We start from the raw sequence: 15,992 nt of genomic DNA on the forward strand, positions 1-15,992 counted from the left end.
GGTGGGGACAGGTGTTCCTGCTTGATGCTATGAACTCCCCTTCGAGAGCCCTAGGTACCATTTGACCCTCCCCTCCCCTCTCCCGTGTTGAAAGCCAGAGCTGATTAGACTCCATGGAGAGCCCTTGTTTCAGTTCAGTGGTTGCAAGAGCTGAAACCATTGATGAGCAGGCCTGGGGCCAAGTCGCAGACCTGGTGTGGGGACAGGGCTGCAGGGAACAGCATGGAGACGCAGCAGGAGACACGGCCTGCTGGAGCCCCTGGGCAGGTCGGGGAACCTCAGAAGGCGCCGTTGCGGAAGTGGCAGTGGGTGGCCAGCAGCAGCCGTGGTAACCCCAGTGGAGCTGAGCGGTGGCAGAGGGAACAGCAGCAGAGAAACCAGCAGAACCCGCGGCAGAGGCATCAGCCAGCGGGGCAGAGACAGCAGCCGCCGCGAGCCAGTTCCAGAGGCAGGAGTGGCAGCAGAGGCGTTGCTCGACGTCCCTCACCCTTTTTCAGGGATGGGAGGTAGCGAGCAGCCAGGGGCCTAGGTGCCGACTTCCCCTCTGGCCGGTGGGTGCTGAGCCCCTGCTCCACACCAGGCCTCGCCCCCACTCCAGCCCTTCCCCCAAACCCCTGCCCCACCTCTTCCCACCCCTGCTCCACCCCCCCACTCCACCCCTTCCCCAAACCTCTACCCCACCTCTTCCCACCCCTGCTCCACCCCCTCATTCCAGCCCTGCCCCAAGTCCCCACCCCTGCTCCGCCCCCACCCCACCTCATTCCACTCCCTTTCCGAAGACCCCGTCCCCACCTCGCCTTTTCCCCGCCTCCTCCCCCTTCTTCTCAGAGAATTCTGAGTGCCGTGAAACAGCTGTTTTGCGGCAGGCAGCAGGCACTGGGAGGGAGGGGGAAGAGTTGGTCAGCGAGGCCGTCAAAGGGTGAGATGCACTGGTGGGAGGGGGGAGCTTGGCTGTGGGTGGGTGCAGAGCACCCACGAACTTTTCCCCATGGGTGCTCCGGGGCTGTCGGCACCTATGGCCAGTAGTGACACTGATAGCAGCAGCAGCAAGCCAGTTGCAGAGGTGGAGGCAGCAGCGGACGTGTTGCTCAATGCTTCCCCCACCCCCACCCCCCAGCACCACACACACACACAAACACCCTTCAGGGGTGGAAGGTGAATCCATGTGAGGGCACCTCTGAACTCTGGGTCTTGGCTGATTAAGAACAACCACCTGTGAGTGGGCTGCAGCGGCGGGAGAGGGGAGTGGTGTGTTACAGGTCATTCGCTCATTGGATTTTCACATGGCAAGGTGGGAAACTGAGGCAAAGGACACTGCCCAATGTACTGTGGGGTGGGGGTTTGCTTAGGGTTACATGCTTTCGAATCATGGCTGTGGTGTTTTCCCAAAACAATGCTGGGTTCCCTTTGCCTTGTAATAAAAGTTTTCTTTTGTTACACTCAGGGCGGGTGAGTGGGAAGTTTTGTCTCTTACCCTGTATCTACACTAGCAGGCCCCTGACTGACAAAAGTTTCACCGACAAAAGCACCGGTGTGGACAGTGCTATGTTGGCGGGAGACACTCTCCCACCGACATAGCTACTGCCGCTCGTTGGGGGGGGGTTAAATTTTGCTGGTGGGAGGTCGGCATAGAGCGGCTACACGGGAGAGCCCATTGCAGGGCAGCTGCAGGGGTACGGCTGTGCCGCTATAAGCCTTAAAGGGGCCACTATAGAGCCTTGAAAAGGCTCAGGAGTGAAATTTGCACAGATTATTGGGTGGGGTCTCAAAGTTTTTCTCTTTTGTGATGCTAAGAGGAACCTTGGACACTGCACCCAGTCCTTGGTGCTTCTGACTCCACCTGGCAGAAGGGTGAGAGATCGATAGATCCAGAGATAGTTTCAACACCACGGAAAAGGCTGCATTCAAGAAATAGAAACACTTACCAAGTTCACGTTGAAGATCATCTAGGTAACAAAGAATCAGAAACAAATACACACTAATTAAGTGCATCTCTTCGAGGATGGAATCAGCCCCAGCCTCCCATCATGCAGCCTGTCCCTCTCATACCCATTCATCCAGGCAATGGGCAGGGAAACTCCTGAGGTCTGGGGAGAAGAGTCCCTTTCCAACCCACGGGCAGGGCACAGAGCACCTGCGAAGTCCCATAGGGTGTGGCTACACAGCAGCTGAATACCCCCAATTGACCCATGGCAGCTAGCCAGGCTCACAAGACATGGGCTGGGGGCCTGTAAAATTGTGGGGTAGACATTTGGGCTCATTTTGTGTCTACACTAGAGTAAAGCACCAAAAAATAACTGATTATCTGCATGGACTGACAGTTCTGAAAGTTTTGAATTCCCCAGGGAATTAGGGCCAGATTTTTAAAGGTATTTAGGTTCCTAACTCCCACTGATTTCAATTGGCATTAGGTGTCCAAATACCTTTAAAAAGCTACCCTTAGAGCCCAATGCCGATTCCTTGCATATTACATGTTCCCATTCACTTTGCTGGGAGCTTTAGATATGCACGGAATGTAATATTGGGCCCTAAAATTATCAACGTTTTTCTTTTAGTGATGTGACTTGTGCATTTAGCGTTGGATCCTACACTCGTTGAAATCAAAGGCACAACTCTAACTGATGTTAGTGGTGCAGCATCAGGGCATTCAAGTTTTTCTCATTTAAAAAATAAAACATGAGGAGACAAATTTGTACAAAGTTTTCCTTGTTGGAGAAAAGGGCACAACACTTACTGATTTGTGTATCACGGTTCCCTAAAAAAACAGAAATAAATATAAATTATTATTAGGAGCATTTTTCTCATGGATATACGGTTGTCTGAGTTTTGTGAAAGTTGAACAGCGTGTCTCACTTTTCATAGAACCAGCTGGGGTGAAATTGATCAGGCTTAATCTCATCGCAGTTTCCTTTTAACATTAAATGAAAAAATGAACAACTCCTCCTCCAATATAATTACACACAAGATCCACATTGGACCCAATTATTTACTTGTCAGATGAGGCAAGAGGACATTTGAGGGCACAGAGTCCTCCTGGTCCCCCATGTCATGGTGCCTCCAGCACCATGTGGATTTTACCCTCAAAGAAGATACATTTCAAAGAACATTTTCTTTCTGGTTTTCTCTTACCCACATACTGAATAATTATCAATAGATTATCCCTGATATTTCATGTGATACTCAAATTGATCTCTCTTTAATAATTATCATCATAAATAATAAAACAGCAAACAACTTAATGGGAAAGGTTCTATGTGGAGAAAAATTGAATTTACTGATTTCTCCAAGATGTTTTCCTAGAGAAATGAAATGAAGCAAACAGATGGAAATACAAATTATTTAAGAAGATTTCTAGTTAATGGAGATTTAAAGGAGTGTTTTCATGATATGAACGCCTGGCCCCTAAACACCAAACATTTCATTCATGTTTTACTAACCATGTGGCCACACTAGAGTTAAGTGTCCAACAGTAACTGACTATTTTCAAGGATTTACAAATGCAGGAACACCAGGGCTCTGGGATGAAGAGCAGCTGGCTTAAGCTGAACCCAGGCAAGAGCAAAGTGATTCAGAAGCTGAGACACATTTTGTAGAACTAGATAAGACTCTCCCCTTCATTCCTGGGAATTTGTACAGCCCCCATTCACCAAAGTCGAGATGCAAAGACTCAGGTCCCATGTGACCCTTCCCTAGGCCTAGTTGACCAGGTAGCATCAGTGTCTAAACATCTCAGCTCACTGGGAAACTCTGCATCATCCTGTGGGCAAGAATCTGGCCACAGTGATCCCTGCCTCTGCCACCACCAGGCTGTAGATCACTGAATCTACAGCTGAGTGTGAAGGCTCCAGCTGGTATCGAATGCAGCTGCCGGCCTTCTCCAGGGCTTAGGCCACAGTGAACCCATCAGGCCCATGTTCCAGTCCCTTCACTGGCTCCCAGGCCCCTTCTGATGCCAGTCTAAGGCCTTGGTGTTAATCTGCAAGTCAATTAAAGAATCCAGCCCCACTGGAGGCTGTTTGTGAGTCGTCCAGGTAGGAGGCTACAGAGGCAGAGCATTGTACAGGGCACCCAGGTTGCAGGGTGGGACCGACACAGCTACCCATTACTCTGGATTGTACCCTGGGTGTGTCACAGTCACACCCTGAATTAAAACTCACTGGCTAAGCAGGGGGCAGAGATGCCAAAGCCCAGTGAAGATCAGAGGGGGTGGGGACAGGTGTTCCTGCCTGATGCTATGAACTCCCCTTCGAGAGCCCTAGGTACCATTTGACCCTCCCCTCCCCTCTCCCGTGTTGAAAGCCAGAGCTGATTAGACTCCATGGAGAGCCCTTGTTTCAGTTCAGTGGTTGCAAGAGCTGAAACCATTGATGAGCAGGCCTGGGGCCAAGTCGCAGACCTGGTGTGGGGACAGGGCTGCAGGGAACAGCATGGAGACGCAGCAGGAGACACGGCCTGCTGGAGCCCCTGGGCAGGTCGGGGAACCTCAGAACGCGCCGTTGCGGAAGTGGCAGTGGGTGGCCAGCAGCAGCCGTGATAACCCCAGTGGAGCTGAGCGGTGGCAGAGGGAACAGCAGCAGAGAAACCAGCAGAACCCGCGGCAGAGGCATCAGCCAGCGGGGCAGAGACAGCAGCCGCTGCGAGCCAGTTCCAGAGGCAGGAGTGGCAGCAGAGGCGTTGCTCGACGTCCCTCACCCTTTTTCAGGGATGGGAGGTAGCGAGCAGCCAGGGGCCTAGGTGCCGACTTCCCCTCTGGCCGGTGGGTGCTGAGCCCCTGCTCCACCCCAGGCCTCACCCCCACTCCACCCCTTCCCCCAAACCTCTACCCCACCTCTTCCCACCCCTGCTCCATCCCCCCATTCCAGCCCTGCCCCAAGTCCCCACCCCTGCTCCGCCCCCACCCCACCTCATTCCACTCCCTTCCCGAAGTCCCCGTCCCCACCTCGCCTTTTCCCCGCCTCCTCCCCCAAGCGTGCCACATCCCTGCTCCTCCCCCTTCTTCCCAGAGAATTCTGAGTGCCGTGAAACAGCTGTTTTGTGGCAGGCAGCAGGCACTGGGAGGGAGGGGGAAGAGTTGGTCAGTGAGGCCGTCAATGGGTGAGATGCGCTGGTGGGAGGGGGGAGTTTGGCTGTGGGTGGGTGCAGAGCACCCACGAACTTTTCCCCATGGGTGCTCCGGGGCTGTCAGCACCTATGGCCAGTGGTGACAGTGATAGCAGCAGCAGCAGCAAGCCAGTTGCAGAGGTGAAAGCAGCAGCGGACGTGTTGCTCAATGCCCCTCACCACACACACACACACCTTTCAGGGGTGGGAGGTGAGTCCATGTGAGGGCACCTCTGAACTCTGGGTCTTGGCTGATTAAGAACAACCACCTGTGAGTGGGCTGCAGTGGCGGGAGAGGGGAGTGGTGTGTCACAGGTCATTCGCTCATCAGATTTTCACATGGCAAGGTGGGAAACTGAGGCAAAGGACACTGCCCAATGTACTGTGGGGTGGGGGTTTCCTTAGGGTTACATGCTTTCGAATTATGGCTGTGGTGTTTTCCCAAAACAATGCCGGGTTCCTTTTCCTTGTAATAAAAGTGTTCTTTTGTTACACTTAGGGCGGGTGAGTGGGAAGTTTTGTCTCTTATTCTGTGCATAAACTAGCACGTTTGTCAGTAAAACTTTTGTCAGGTCGGGGTATGAAAAAAGCAGGCCCCTGACTGACAAAAGTTTCACCGACAAAAGCACCGGTGTGGACAGTGCTATGTTGGCGGGAGACACTCTCCCACCGACATAGCTACTGCCGCTCGTTGGGGGGGGTTAAATTATGCTGGTGGGAGGTCGGCATCCAGCGGCTACACGGGAGAGCCCATTGCAGGGCAGCTGCAGGGGTACGGTTGTGCCACTATAAGCCATAAAGGGGCCACTATAGAGCCTTGAAAAGGCTCAGGAGTGAAATGTGCCCAGATTATTGGGTGGGGTCTCCAAGGTTTTCTCTTTTGTGTTGCTAAGAGGAACCTTTGACGCTGACCCCAGTCCTTGGTGCTGCCGACTCCACCTGGCAGAAGGGTGAGAGATTGATAGATCCAGAGATAGTTTCAACACCACGGAAAAGGCTGCATTCGAGAAATAGAAACACTTACCAAGTTCTCTTTGAAGATCATCTAGGTAACAAAGAATCAGAAACAAATACACACTGATTAAGTGCATCTCTTCGAGGATGGAATCAACCCCAGCCTCCCATCATGCAGCCTGTCCCTCTCATACCCATTGATCCAGGCAATGGGCAGGGAAACTCCTGAGGTCTGGGGAGAAGAGTCCCTTTCCAACCCACGGGCAGGGCACGGAGCACCTGTGAAGCCCCATAGGGTGTGGCTACACAGCAGCTGAATACCCCCAATTGACCCATGGCAGTTAACCAGGTTCACAAGACATGGGCTGGGGGCCTGTAAAATTGTGATGTAGACATTTGGGCTCATTTTGTGTCTACACTAGAGTAAAGTATCAAAAAATAACTGATTATCTACATGGACTGACAGTTCTGAAAGTTTTCAATTCCCAAGGGAATTGAAGCCAGATTTTTAAAGGTATTTAGGTTCCTAACTCCCACTGATTTCAATTAGCATAAGGTGTCCAAATACCTTTAAAAAGCTACCCTTAGAGCCCATTCCCGCTTTCTTGCATATTCCATGTTCCCATTCACTTTGCTGGGAGCTTTAGGAGTGCACGGATGGTAATATTGGGCCCTAAAATTATCAACATTATTCTTTTAGTGGTGTGACTTGTGCATTTAGTGTTGGATCCTACACTCGTTGAAATCAAAGGCACAGCTCTAATTGATGTTAGTGGTGCAGCATCAGGGCATTCATGTTTTTCTCATTTAAAAAATAAAACACGAGGAGACAAATTTGAACAAAGTTATCCTTGCTGGAGAAAAGGACACAACACTTACTTATTTTTGTATCACGTTTCCCTAAAAAAAACCCAAAAAAACAGAAATAAATATAAATTATTATTAGGAGCATTTTTCTCATGGATATTCGGTTGTCTGAGTTTTGTGAAACATCGTGTCTCACTTTTCATATTACCAGTTGGGGTGAAATTGATCAGGGTTAATCTCATCCCAATTTCCTTTTAACATTAAATGAAAAAATGAACAACTCCTCCTCCAATATAATTACACACAAGATCCACATTGAAGCAAATTATTTACTTGCCGGATGAGGAAAGAGGACATTTGAGGGCACAGAGTCTTCCTGGTCCCCCATGTCATGGTGCCTCCAGCACCATGTGGATTTCACTCTCAGAGAAGATACATTTCAAAGAACATTTTCTTTCTGATTTTCTCTTACCCACATGCTGAATAATTATCAATAGATTATCCCTGATATTTCATGTGATACTCAAATTGATCTCTCTTTAATAATGATCATCATAAATAATAAAACATCAAACAACTCAATGGAAAAGGTTCTATGTGGAGAAAAATTGAACTTACTGATTTCTCCAAGATGTTTCCCTAAAGAAATGAAATAAAGCAAACAGATGTAAATACAAGTTATTTAAGAAAATTTCCAGTTAATGGAGATTTAAAGAAGTTTTTTCATGATATGAACGCCTGGCCCCTGAATACCAAACATTTCATTCATGTTTAACGAGCCATGTGGCCAAACTAGAGTTAAGTGTCCAACAGTAACTGACTATTGTCAAGGATTTACAATTCTGAAAGGTTTGAATTCCTTATGGAATTAGGGTCTGATTTTTCAAGGCATTGAGGAGCCTAACTCTCACTGATTTCAGTGAGAGTTAACTGACCAAATAAAAATCTATCCATTAGAGTCCAATCCTGCTTCTTGTATTATCTCTCACATTCCCATTGGCTTTGCTGGGAGCTCTGGGGTGCAGACTCGAATTTCTGGCCCTCAAATTATCAGCATTATTTTTTTTAGCAATTTGACTTGTGCATTCAGTGCTTAATCCTACACTCATTGAAGTCAATGGCAAAGATCTAACTGATGTTAGTGACGCAGTATCTGGGCTTTCATCTTTTTCTGGTTAAAAAAACTCCACCCCAAAAATTCACAGAAAAACAAAGAAATACCCTTATGAGGAGTCAAATTTGTACAGAAGTTTTACTTGTTGGAGGAAAGAGCACAACTCGTACAGATTTCTATATCCTGTTCCATTAAAAATAAACAGAAATAAATATAAATTCTTATTAGGAGCATTCTTCCCTTGGTTATACAGTTGTCTGCATTTCGTGAAAGTTGCACAGTGATTATACAATTCATGAGCCTTTGAGGGTTTCATGTTCTCAACACCAGGAGAAAAAGGTTTCCCTTCTCCATCTCTGACTTCTTGTTCCTCACCATTTTCAGAACTCAGGTTAAGTCTCAGAGCTCATGTCTATTCAGACCCCTCTTTTCTACTGTGTATATTTTTTTAATATTATCTATTGGGATGAAATTTGTCCATGGGGACTGAGGAGGGAATAACTGCACAGCTGGGTGGGAAGTGGGCAGAAAAGAGTGAGGAGTGGAGAAGGTTTTGGATCACTCTCCCCCCCCTTCCCCAAGTGCTCCATTCAGCTTAACTGAGGCAGTTCTGGGGGAGAAATATTCTGGGCCTGTAAAGGGCCGATGAAGATCACTGCCCCCTGGAGCAAATGGGAACCTTAGTAACGTTTTCTGCTGCGGGGAGCATAGGGCACGTCTGTGCTTCCCCTGCTTGGCCCAGTGTAAAATTTCATTCTTCCCTTTTTTCATTTATTAGAAGAAAATTTCTTGTTAATTTCACTAAATTTTCCCCTGTGACATTTACCTTTTATTTTAAATAGATAAACAGTGAGGCCAATGAAACCAAACAAAACCAGCAGGATCACACTCAGAGCCACCATCCATGGATTCACCCTCGGGAAAAAGGAATCTGAAAAATAAACCCCCAGGATTTGCATTAGTTTGGAAGCAGGGACAAAACTAATTTTTTTTCTATTGCATGTAAATATATAAATAGTCCCCAGCAGGACGTATGTGAAGTAAGAGTGAAAACATGACACCCCCCCCCCCCCCCCCACGCTGCACAAAAGACCAAAACCTGATTTTAAAAATTACTCCAACCAACACAGCTTTAGCACTGATCAACCAGTGAATGAACAGGCCTGGTTTGATTCATGCTATTCAGAGCTTTATTGAGCTGAGGGGCAAATTCTTTGCTCACAAAACCTCATTGACTTCAGTGGAGTTATGCCAGCAAACAATTTGGTCCTCACTATTCAGCAACATTCAGAAATTGCAGAAGTCGTTAGAATATTTTGGTGAGTCACTAATAATTTCCTCAATTATTTCGACGAATCATAATTGCAATGAATCCAAACATTAAGTGCTAGAAATTGATTCATCTTCTTTTGCTGTTCTTGTGTTTACAGCATTTACATCATCTAGCCAGGGTGGGCATTTCAAACATGCCTAAGGCCTTCTCCACACAGGATTTGTGCCCTGGTTTCGTGAAATTGGTGTAACACTCATGCAGTCATTGTTACACTGATTCCACAGCTGACCATGTAAGAGGATTGCCCCAATTTAACTAAACTGATTTACAATTTAAGGTTTTCTCAATCAGGTTAATAGTGTCCTTTATCCATTTAGTATAAATCAGTAAGGAACTAACTTACGCTAAATATATAGGACACTGAAACTGAAATAAGAGCATTCAAACAAGGGTTTTCATCAATAACTCAGGAGATAATCAGGGCAGCTTTTGTGTGTAGACAAAGGCAAAGTGAGTTATGAGCACAAGTCCCACTGAATGTCAACAGAAACAAGCCCACATCATTTGGTGACATTTCACTTATAGAAAAGGTAGCAAACAAACGATGGTATAAAAATTGCTACGTTCAAAAAAAATCACTGAGGGGAAGTTAAGTTTTTAAGAACAAACTCTTCTCAAAATCAGTCTCTCTCTTTTTTTTTTTAAAGTAAGAGTTTCAGGAGTATCAGAGTTAAGATTAAATTTACATGAAACCCAAAACTCTGATAACTCTGAATGTGCAAAATTAAGGCAATCAGATTGCCTGAGTTGTGACCCTGTTAAGGTTCCAGTTTCTGAACTTCTTTGTTTTTAGGTAGGTTGTAAAATATGCACAACAGATGCTTCAGTTCTTTGTTTCCTATGTTTTGTTTTGTTTCTGATGGAGGTGATTTCAGTATGTGGGTTTAGCTGGTAACTGACCTGCTATATAAACTGTTGATTCCTTTTCTTGATTGAGAAGGGTGTTCCTGATCAAACAGGACAGGTTCTGGTTTGAACGTTCTTTTATAATAATAGAATTTTCTGTTTCAAACAGGCTACTATCCCTGAGGGATTTTGCTTCAGAGAGCGATGGTAATTCTTTCCCACTGAGATCTCTCCAAAGAACCTTGGGCTCTGGAAACCAACCAGCCGATTGACAAACCATCCGGATCCCTCCATCCTGGTGACTCTCCACAGAGATGAGAGGATTGGAGCCCAAACCTAGAGGAAAATTACGTAAATGTGTGATAAATCAATGGGGTAACTTAACAGCTAAAAAAGGATGAGTGATAGATTGTGGATCCATTACTCCCACTCAAGATCACTTGCTCATGTAGAAGGGATAAATAAACACTGGAATTTCTGAATTCCCAATACGCATGGACACAGGAAAACACGTGAACAAATATTTAAAATAATTTCACTGAATAAGGAGAGATATTGTCCTCTCCACCCAAAAGCAAGGGAGCATTGAACACCTTTGGAAATCTGGCCACTTCATTTAAATACCTAGTGGAATATGAATTTTTCAAAAAGCCAGATTTTAGTATATTCGATAAAAATTTTGTTTGTTCTCTTTTTAAATCAGTCAATCAATCTAACTGGCTCCATGGTTCCTGTGTCGGAGCAGCAGGGCACAAACGCTCGGCCTCATCTGCTAGCAGTAAATACTTAACTTGTCCCTCCCCCACCTTTATGTGGCCTCAGCCAATGAGAAAGCTGCAACTGATTTTGACTGCACCCCTAAATAACCAGCAGTAGTGACCACGTCAGAAGGCCTGTACACCTGGCAGTCCCACCGTAGCCAGGCCTCAGAACGACGGCAGAGGAATTGGAAGACCAGGGGCCGTCCACACGTGAGAGGCTCCAGCAGCGCAGCTTCACCGCTGTGGTGCTTCAGTGTAGACACTACTTACCCCAAGGGCAGGACTTCTCCTGGCGTCCCAGGTGACACCCCTCTCTGAGAGGCAGGAGCTAGGTTGACAGAAGAATTCTTCTGTTGACCCAGCCCTGCCTGCATGGCGACTTAGGTCAGCTTAGTTTTGTCGCTCATGGGGGGTGTATTTTTCACACCCCTGAGTGACCTAGTTCAGCAGACCTACTTTTCTCACGTAAACAAGGCCCATATTTGTCTAGAAGTCTTTTCCCTCCTTTCTCTCCCTCCTTTTGGAGTTAGTCAAGAACATTTTTTGGGCAAGGAAATCTCTTGACCATTCTGAAAATGTCTTTAATAAAACGTTGGGAAAGTTTTCAGCATATTTTCCAAAGTGTCTGAATGTGGTCGTGTGCTGAAATCTAGTCACATTGTGTTACTCTAAAATAATTCACAAGTTGCTAGTCACAGTTGTTGCAGTAGAAAAGAACAAAAACTGCAGCCCAGGATGAGATAATACAGACAAGAGCTGCTGACCTGCTACCTTCAGTTCCAACAGGGCTTCTTCATAAAAAGAACCATCTTGAACAAAACAGTGGTATTGTCCTTCATCTGAGCTTCTGATATTAACAATCTGCAAGGAAACATTCCCATCCGTGATGCCAGCTTTCAAAAGCTCCGTCCTTCCACGATATTCTGGCATCTGCTGTCCATACTCATCCTTTCTATGCCGATACAGGTGCACAAATGAAGTGAACTCAGATCGGAACCATCTCACCTCCATGTTCACAGCGCTCATCCTGGGGGACAGGTGACAGGGTAACACAATGTTCTCACCCAAAATGGCAGTGACAGGGTGACCAGGACCCATCACTCTGAACTGAGCTGTGAAATACACCAAAGCAAAAAGAGAACAACCTCAGAGAGAAAATAAAATATATTCATGACTGATTCAATAGGTTCATACTTTCCAAAAATTCAGCCTGGGGCAGACACCTGGTATGCAAATTTCCAGCCTGAACATTGAAAATTTGGCACAATAAGAAACAACTGAAAAGGGTGGGGGGGAAGAGTTACATTAATAAGTGACAGGCCAGCTCACGTATAGGTGTCACTGGTTACTCCCCATATATTAATTTGACATGCCACAGAGCCATTTCAGTGCCCCGTGAACAGACAGGGTGACCTGAGTATATACACTGTGTACCTGAGCTCTGTGATCTGTTCTGACCATCACTATATTTCTGATGTGATTTCTCAGCATTGGTTTGAATATGAGAAGGATGAAAAGATGAAATCCTGACTCCACTGAAGTCAACAGAGATCTCCTAGAATTTCACCCTAATGTTTTGGGACCCAGCTTCTTTGGAGACCACCACCTCGTACGAGGACACAATTTTCATTGAGATCAGCTGAGGTTCTTGAGTTTCCCTCCTTTGCCCCCCTCCACCTGTATTTAGTGAGACGGGGTCACTGCCAGGACATTTTCAGTAAAGGGTCTTCTACTCTGGGACCCACGTGCCTTGACCTCACTGAGCCAAATCACTTCAGCTTTAGGCCAGTTGGCCTTGGTGTTTGAGAAAGGATTGGGTCACAGAGGATGCAAGCATGTGAACTAGGATGCTCAGCGTGACCCAAGGTGCGTAGGGCTGCCCACAGTGGAAATGCCAAGGTCAGGGAAGGCTGCAAAAAGGAGAGCAGCTTCTCCCAAAACTGGTGGTTTACACTATAGTTAGATTCACCAACCAGTCACAAACTGTGCTCCTGATCCCCCACACTGGATATCAGAAAAGAAATCAAACAGCCCCCTTTACTGCATTCCAATCTCTGGCTCCCAATCAGCGAATAGGTTCAGTACAGTGAGACATTACTTAAAACTCTGTTCACTTTACAAAATGTTCTTTTAATTCCCCAAAGGACCAGACACATTACCAGATCAATACTAATTTGAATCTTACCCAAAAGACCATGCTGCCAGCCAATCCTTTAGTATCTAAAACTAAAGGTTTTATTAGAAAAGAAAAGGAACGAAAGAGAAGAGAGTTGCTAAATGGTCAAAGCAATCAGATAGATAGATAGATAGATAGATAGATAGATAGATAGATAAAAGAAAGTGACTTCAGAATCCATATATCAGGTTCTTAGCAGCACTGGTGAATTTGCTAGCTTGCAAAGTCCCTCTGGAACACATCCAGAGCTTGGATGGGTCTATCAGTCCTTTGTTCAAAGCTTCAATTTGTAGGGAAGTTACTCCAGAGGCGAGAAGCAGGACTGCAGACAAAATGGAGAAGATGCAGCTGCCTTTTTATATCCTTTGCCATGTGGCGTGTACATCCTTTGTCCCAAACACTAACTCACAGCACATGGGCATAAAAAGGTACTTGGAGTCCCCTGTCCATAGGCATGTCCTTACATGTCCTGAAAAACAATGAGGAGCCTGGTGGCACCTTAAAGACTAAGATTTATTTTGGGCGTAAGCTTTTCCCAAATAAATCTGTTAGTCTTTAAGGTGCCACTGGACTCCTCGTTGTTTTTGTGGATATAGACTAACACGGCTACCTCTCTGATACTTGTCTACATGTCCTGCTGACTCATAGCCCCGGGCTTCTCTCAATGGTTCATTCTACAGCTGATTGCCTTTGATGGGCCATCAAGCGGGCCGGATAGTGCTGATGCTGGACTGTCTGGGGGTGTCACCCAAATGCACAGCACAAGATTGACACACAAATATACCACACATATTTATATATCACCATACAAAGATGATACATACCTATAAACAAGCTTATCATATTTAGCAAATCATGCCTTTTCCACTGATACCTTACATAGAATCATAGAACTGGAAGGGACCTTGAGAGGTCATCGAGTCCAGCCCCCTGCACTCATGGCAGGACCAGCACCACCTAGACCATCACTGACAGGTGTTTGTCTAACCTGCTCTTAAAAATCTGCAATGACAGAGATTCCACAACCTCCCTATGCAATTGATTCCAGTGCCTAACCACCCTGACAGTTAGGAAGTTTTTCCTAATGTCCAACCTAAACCTTTCTCGCTGCAATTTAAGTCCATTGCTTCTTGTCCTATCATCAGAGGTTAAGGAGAACAATTTTTCTCCCTCCTCCTTATAACAAGCTTTTAGGTATTTGAAAACTGTTAACATGTCCCCTCTCAGTCTTCTCTTTCCCAGACTAAACAAAACCAGTTCTTTCAATCTTCCCTCATAGGTTATGTTTTCCAGACCCCTAATCATCCTTGTTGCTCTACTCTGCACTCTCTCCAATTTGTCCGTATCTTTTCTGAAATGTGGCGCCCAGAACTGGACACAATATTCCAGCTGAGGCCTAATCAACGCAGTGTAGAGCAGCAGAATTACTTCTCGTGGCATATCTTGTATAAGATTTATTGCGATTTTGTAATATTGGTATCAATGCTACTATAAATGGTCACCCATATTCCATACAGCCTCACACACAGATACTATAATGATATAAGTATCTAGATAGATAGAGAAACTGCGTTGCCTCGTATGCAGCGGGTGGAGAATTACTCCTCCAGAAGTGCTGGGGAGGAAGTGGAGACTTATTTATTGATATTGAGCCAATCTGAAATTTGTTTTAGGGGTGGGTTTGGGGGTTGTTTTGGTTTTCGTTTTCTTTTTTTTCCCCCAGTTTTGTACAAAGGAGTGGAATAGGCACAATTTATAAATCACTGCGATGAAACAAATCCTACAACCAGCAGCAGGACCAGTGGGATTCCTACCTGATTCCAGCTTGTGAATGTGATAAGTAATGAAGAAAATGACCAAATGAGGCAGAGAGGTGATCATTGTGGAGCTAGGACAGAATGAAAGAACCTTCCTCTTCACTGTAACTTGATCTGGACAACAGGCTAGGGAAGAGAAAAATACTTTACCAAAACATGTTTTGCATTCAAATCTGATTTGTTAGAAAAAGGAACTATTATCTGTAGTTAGTGAATTGAACGGATTGTTTCTGGTCACCATGTCCTTCAAGATTTTAGAGCTGGTAGACCTCATCCTCTCACACCTTGTTTTTAATGATAGGTTGGAAACGGAAAACTAACTTTCCTGCTTTTTCAGCTCCCAACTGGTTTCTCAACTTTGAATGGACGAGTCATTGAACTGAGCCAGTTGGATACATTGAAATGAATAAAATATTTTCTCTGCACTTGCAGAAGAAGCTATTGCTGTCAAAAGCTGGGTGAGCCCTTCAACAAATTCTGGTTGCACCACTTCGTTGATCTTATTTTCTTTAAAACTTCTCCAGCAAACATGTACTGCTTGAATGTTATACATTACATATATGCCTTAGCATCAGCTGTCATAATTTTAATTTGAAAGATAATTTCTAATTTTAAAAAATCCAAGTTAAAGAAAAGCCTCTGATCTAAATTTTCTTTTAAAAAATCATTTTTAAAGATGAATTTTCATCCACCCTGAGTGTCTGATATTTCCTTCAGACCCCATTGCCAAAGAACTACAGCACTTTGAAGATTTACATTAATAGGTGGGATACGTTGGATTGGATGAATTATTGAAGAAAGCTGAAATTTGTTTGTCTCTTTCAGAAACAGAGCAGCAGCACTGCCAACCACAGTATCCAAAAATCAAAAGTCAGTGTAACCCCGGCCCACCCTAACGTGTTCGGTCTGTGTCGTATTGTCCGGTCTTGTGTTGTCTGCAGTGGCACTTGAACAGTTTTTAAAGTGTGGGTGCTGAAAGCCAGTGAAACTGCCCCACACTTTTCACCTCGTGCCCCCCTTACCTCTCTCCATGGCCTCCACCCCCGCCCCTCAGAGCTGGGGCTGGGACCAGGGCTGTGTCTCT

At 45.7% G+C, this 15,992-nt stretch overlaps 1 protein-coding gene across 1 annotated transcript in view; it reads right to left on the minus strand.

The window, feature by feature from the left end:
• The window catches only part of LOC144274530 (butyrophilin subfamily 1 member A1-like), a 34,490-nt gene that overhangs the window by 16,714 nt on the left and 1,784 nt on the right, over positions 1–15,992 (minus strand). Inside the window, exons 2-7 of the mRNA XM_077833407.1 lie at positions 14,906–15,034; positions 11,680–12,027; positions 10,209–10,490; positions 8,802–8,906; positions 7,480–7,500; positions 6,125–6,145 (exon numbers count right to left, since the gene is read on the minus strand). Coding sequence (XP_077689533.1) covers positions 6,125–6,145; positions 7,480–7,500; positions 8,802–8,906; positions 10,209–10,490; positions 11,680–12,027; positions 14,906–14,972 — 844 coding nt within the window. The 5' untranslated portion in view covers positions 14,973–15,034. The remainder of the gene's footprint in view (positions 1–6,124; positions 6,146–7,479; positions 7,501–8,801; positions 8,907–10,208; positions 10,491–11,679; positions 12,028–14,905; positions 15,035–15,992) is intronic.

This window comes from Eretmochelys imbricata, chromosome 14, assembly GCF_965152235.1.
Source record: "Eretmochelys imbricata isolate rEreImb1 chromosome 14, rEreImb1.hap1, whole genome shotgun sequence".
Classification (NCBI taxonomy): Eukaryota; Metazoa; Chordata; order Testudines; family Cheloniidae; genus Eretmochelys; species Eretmochelys imbricata.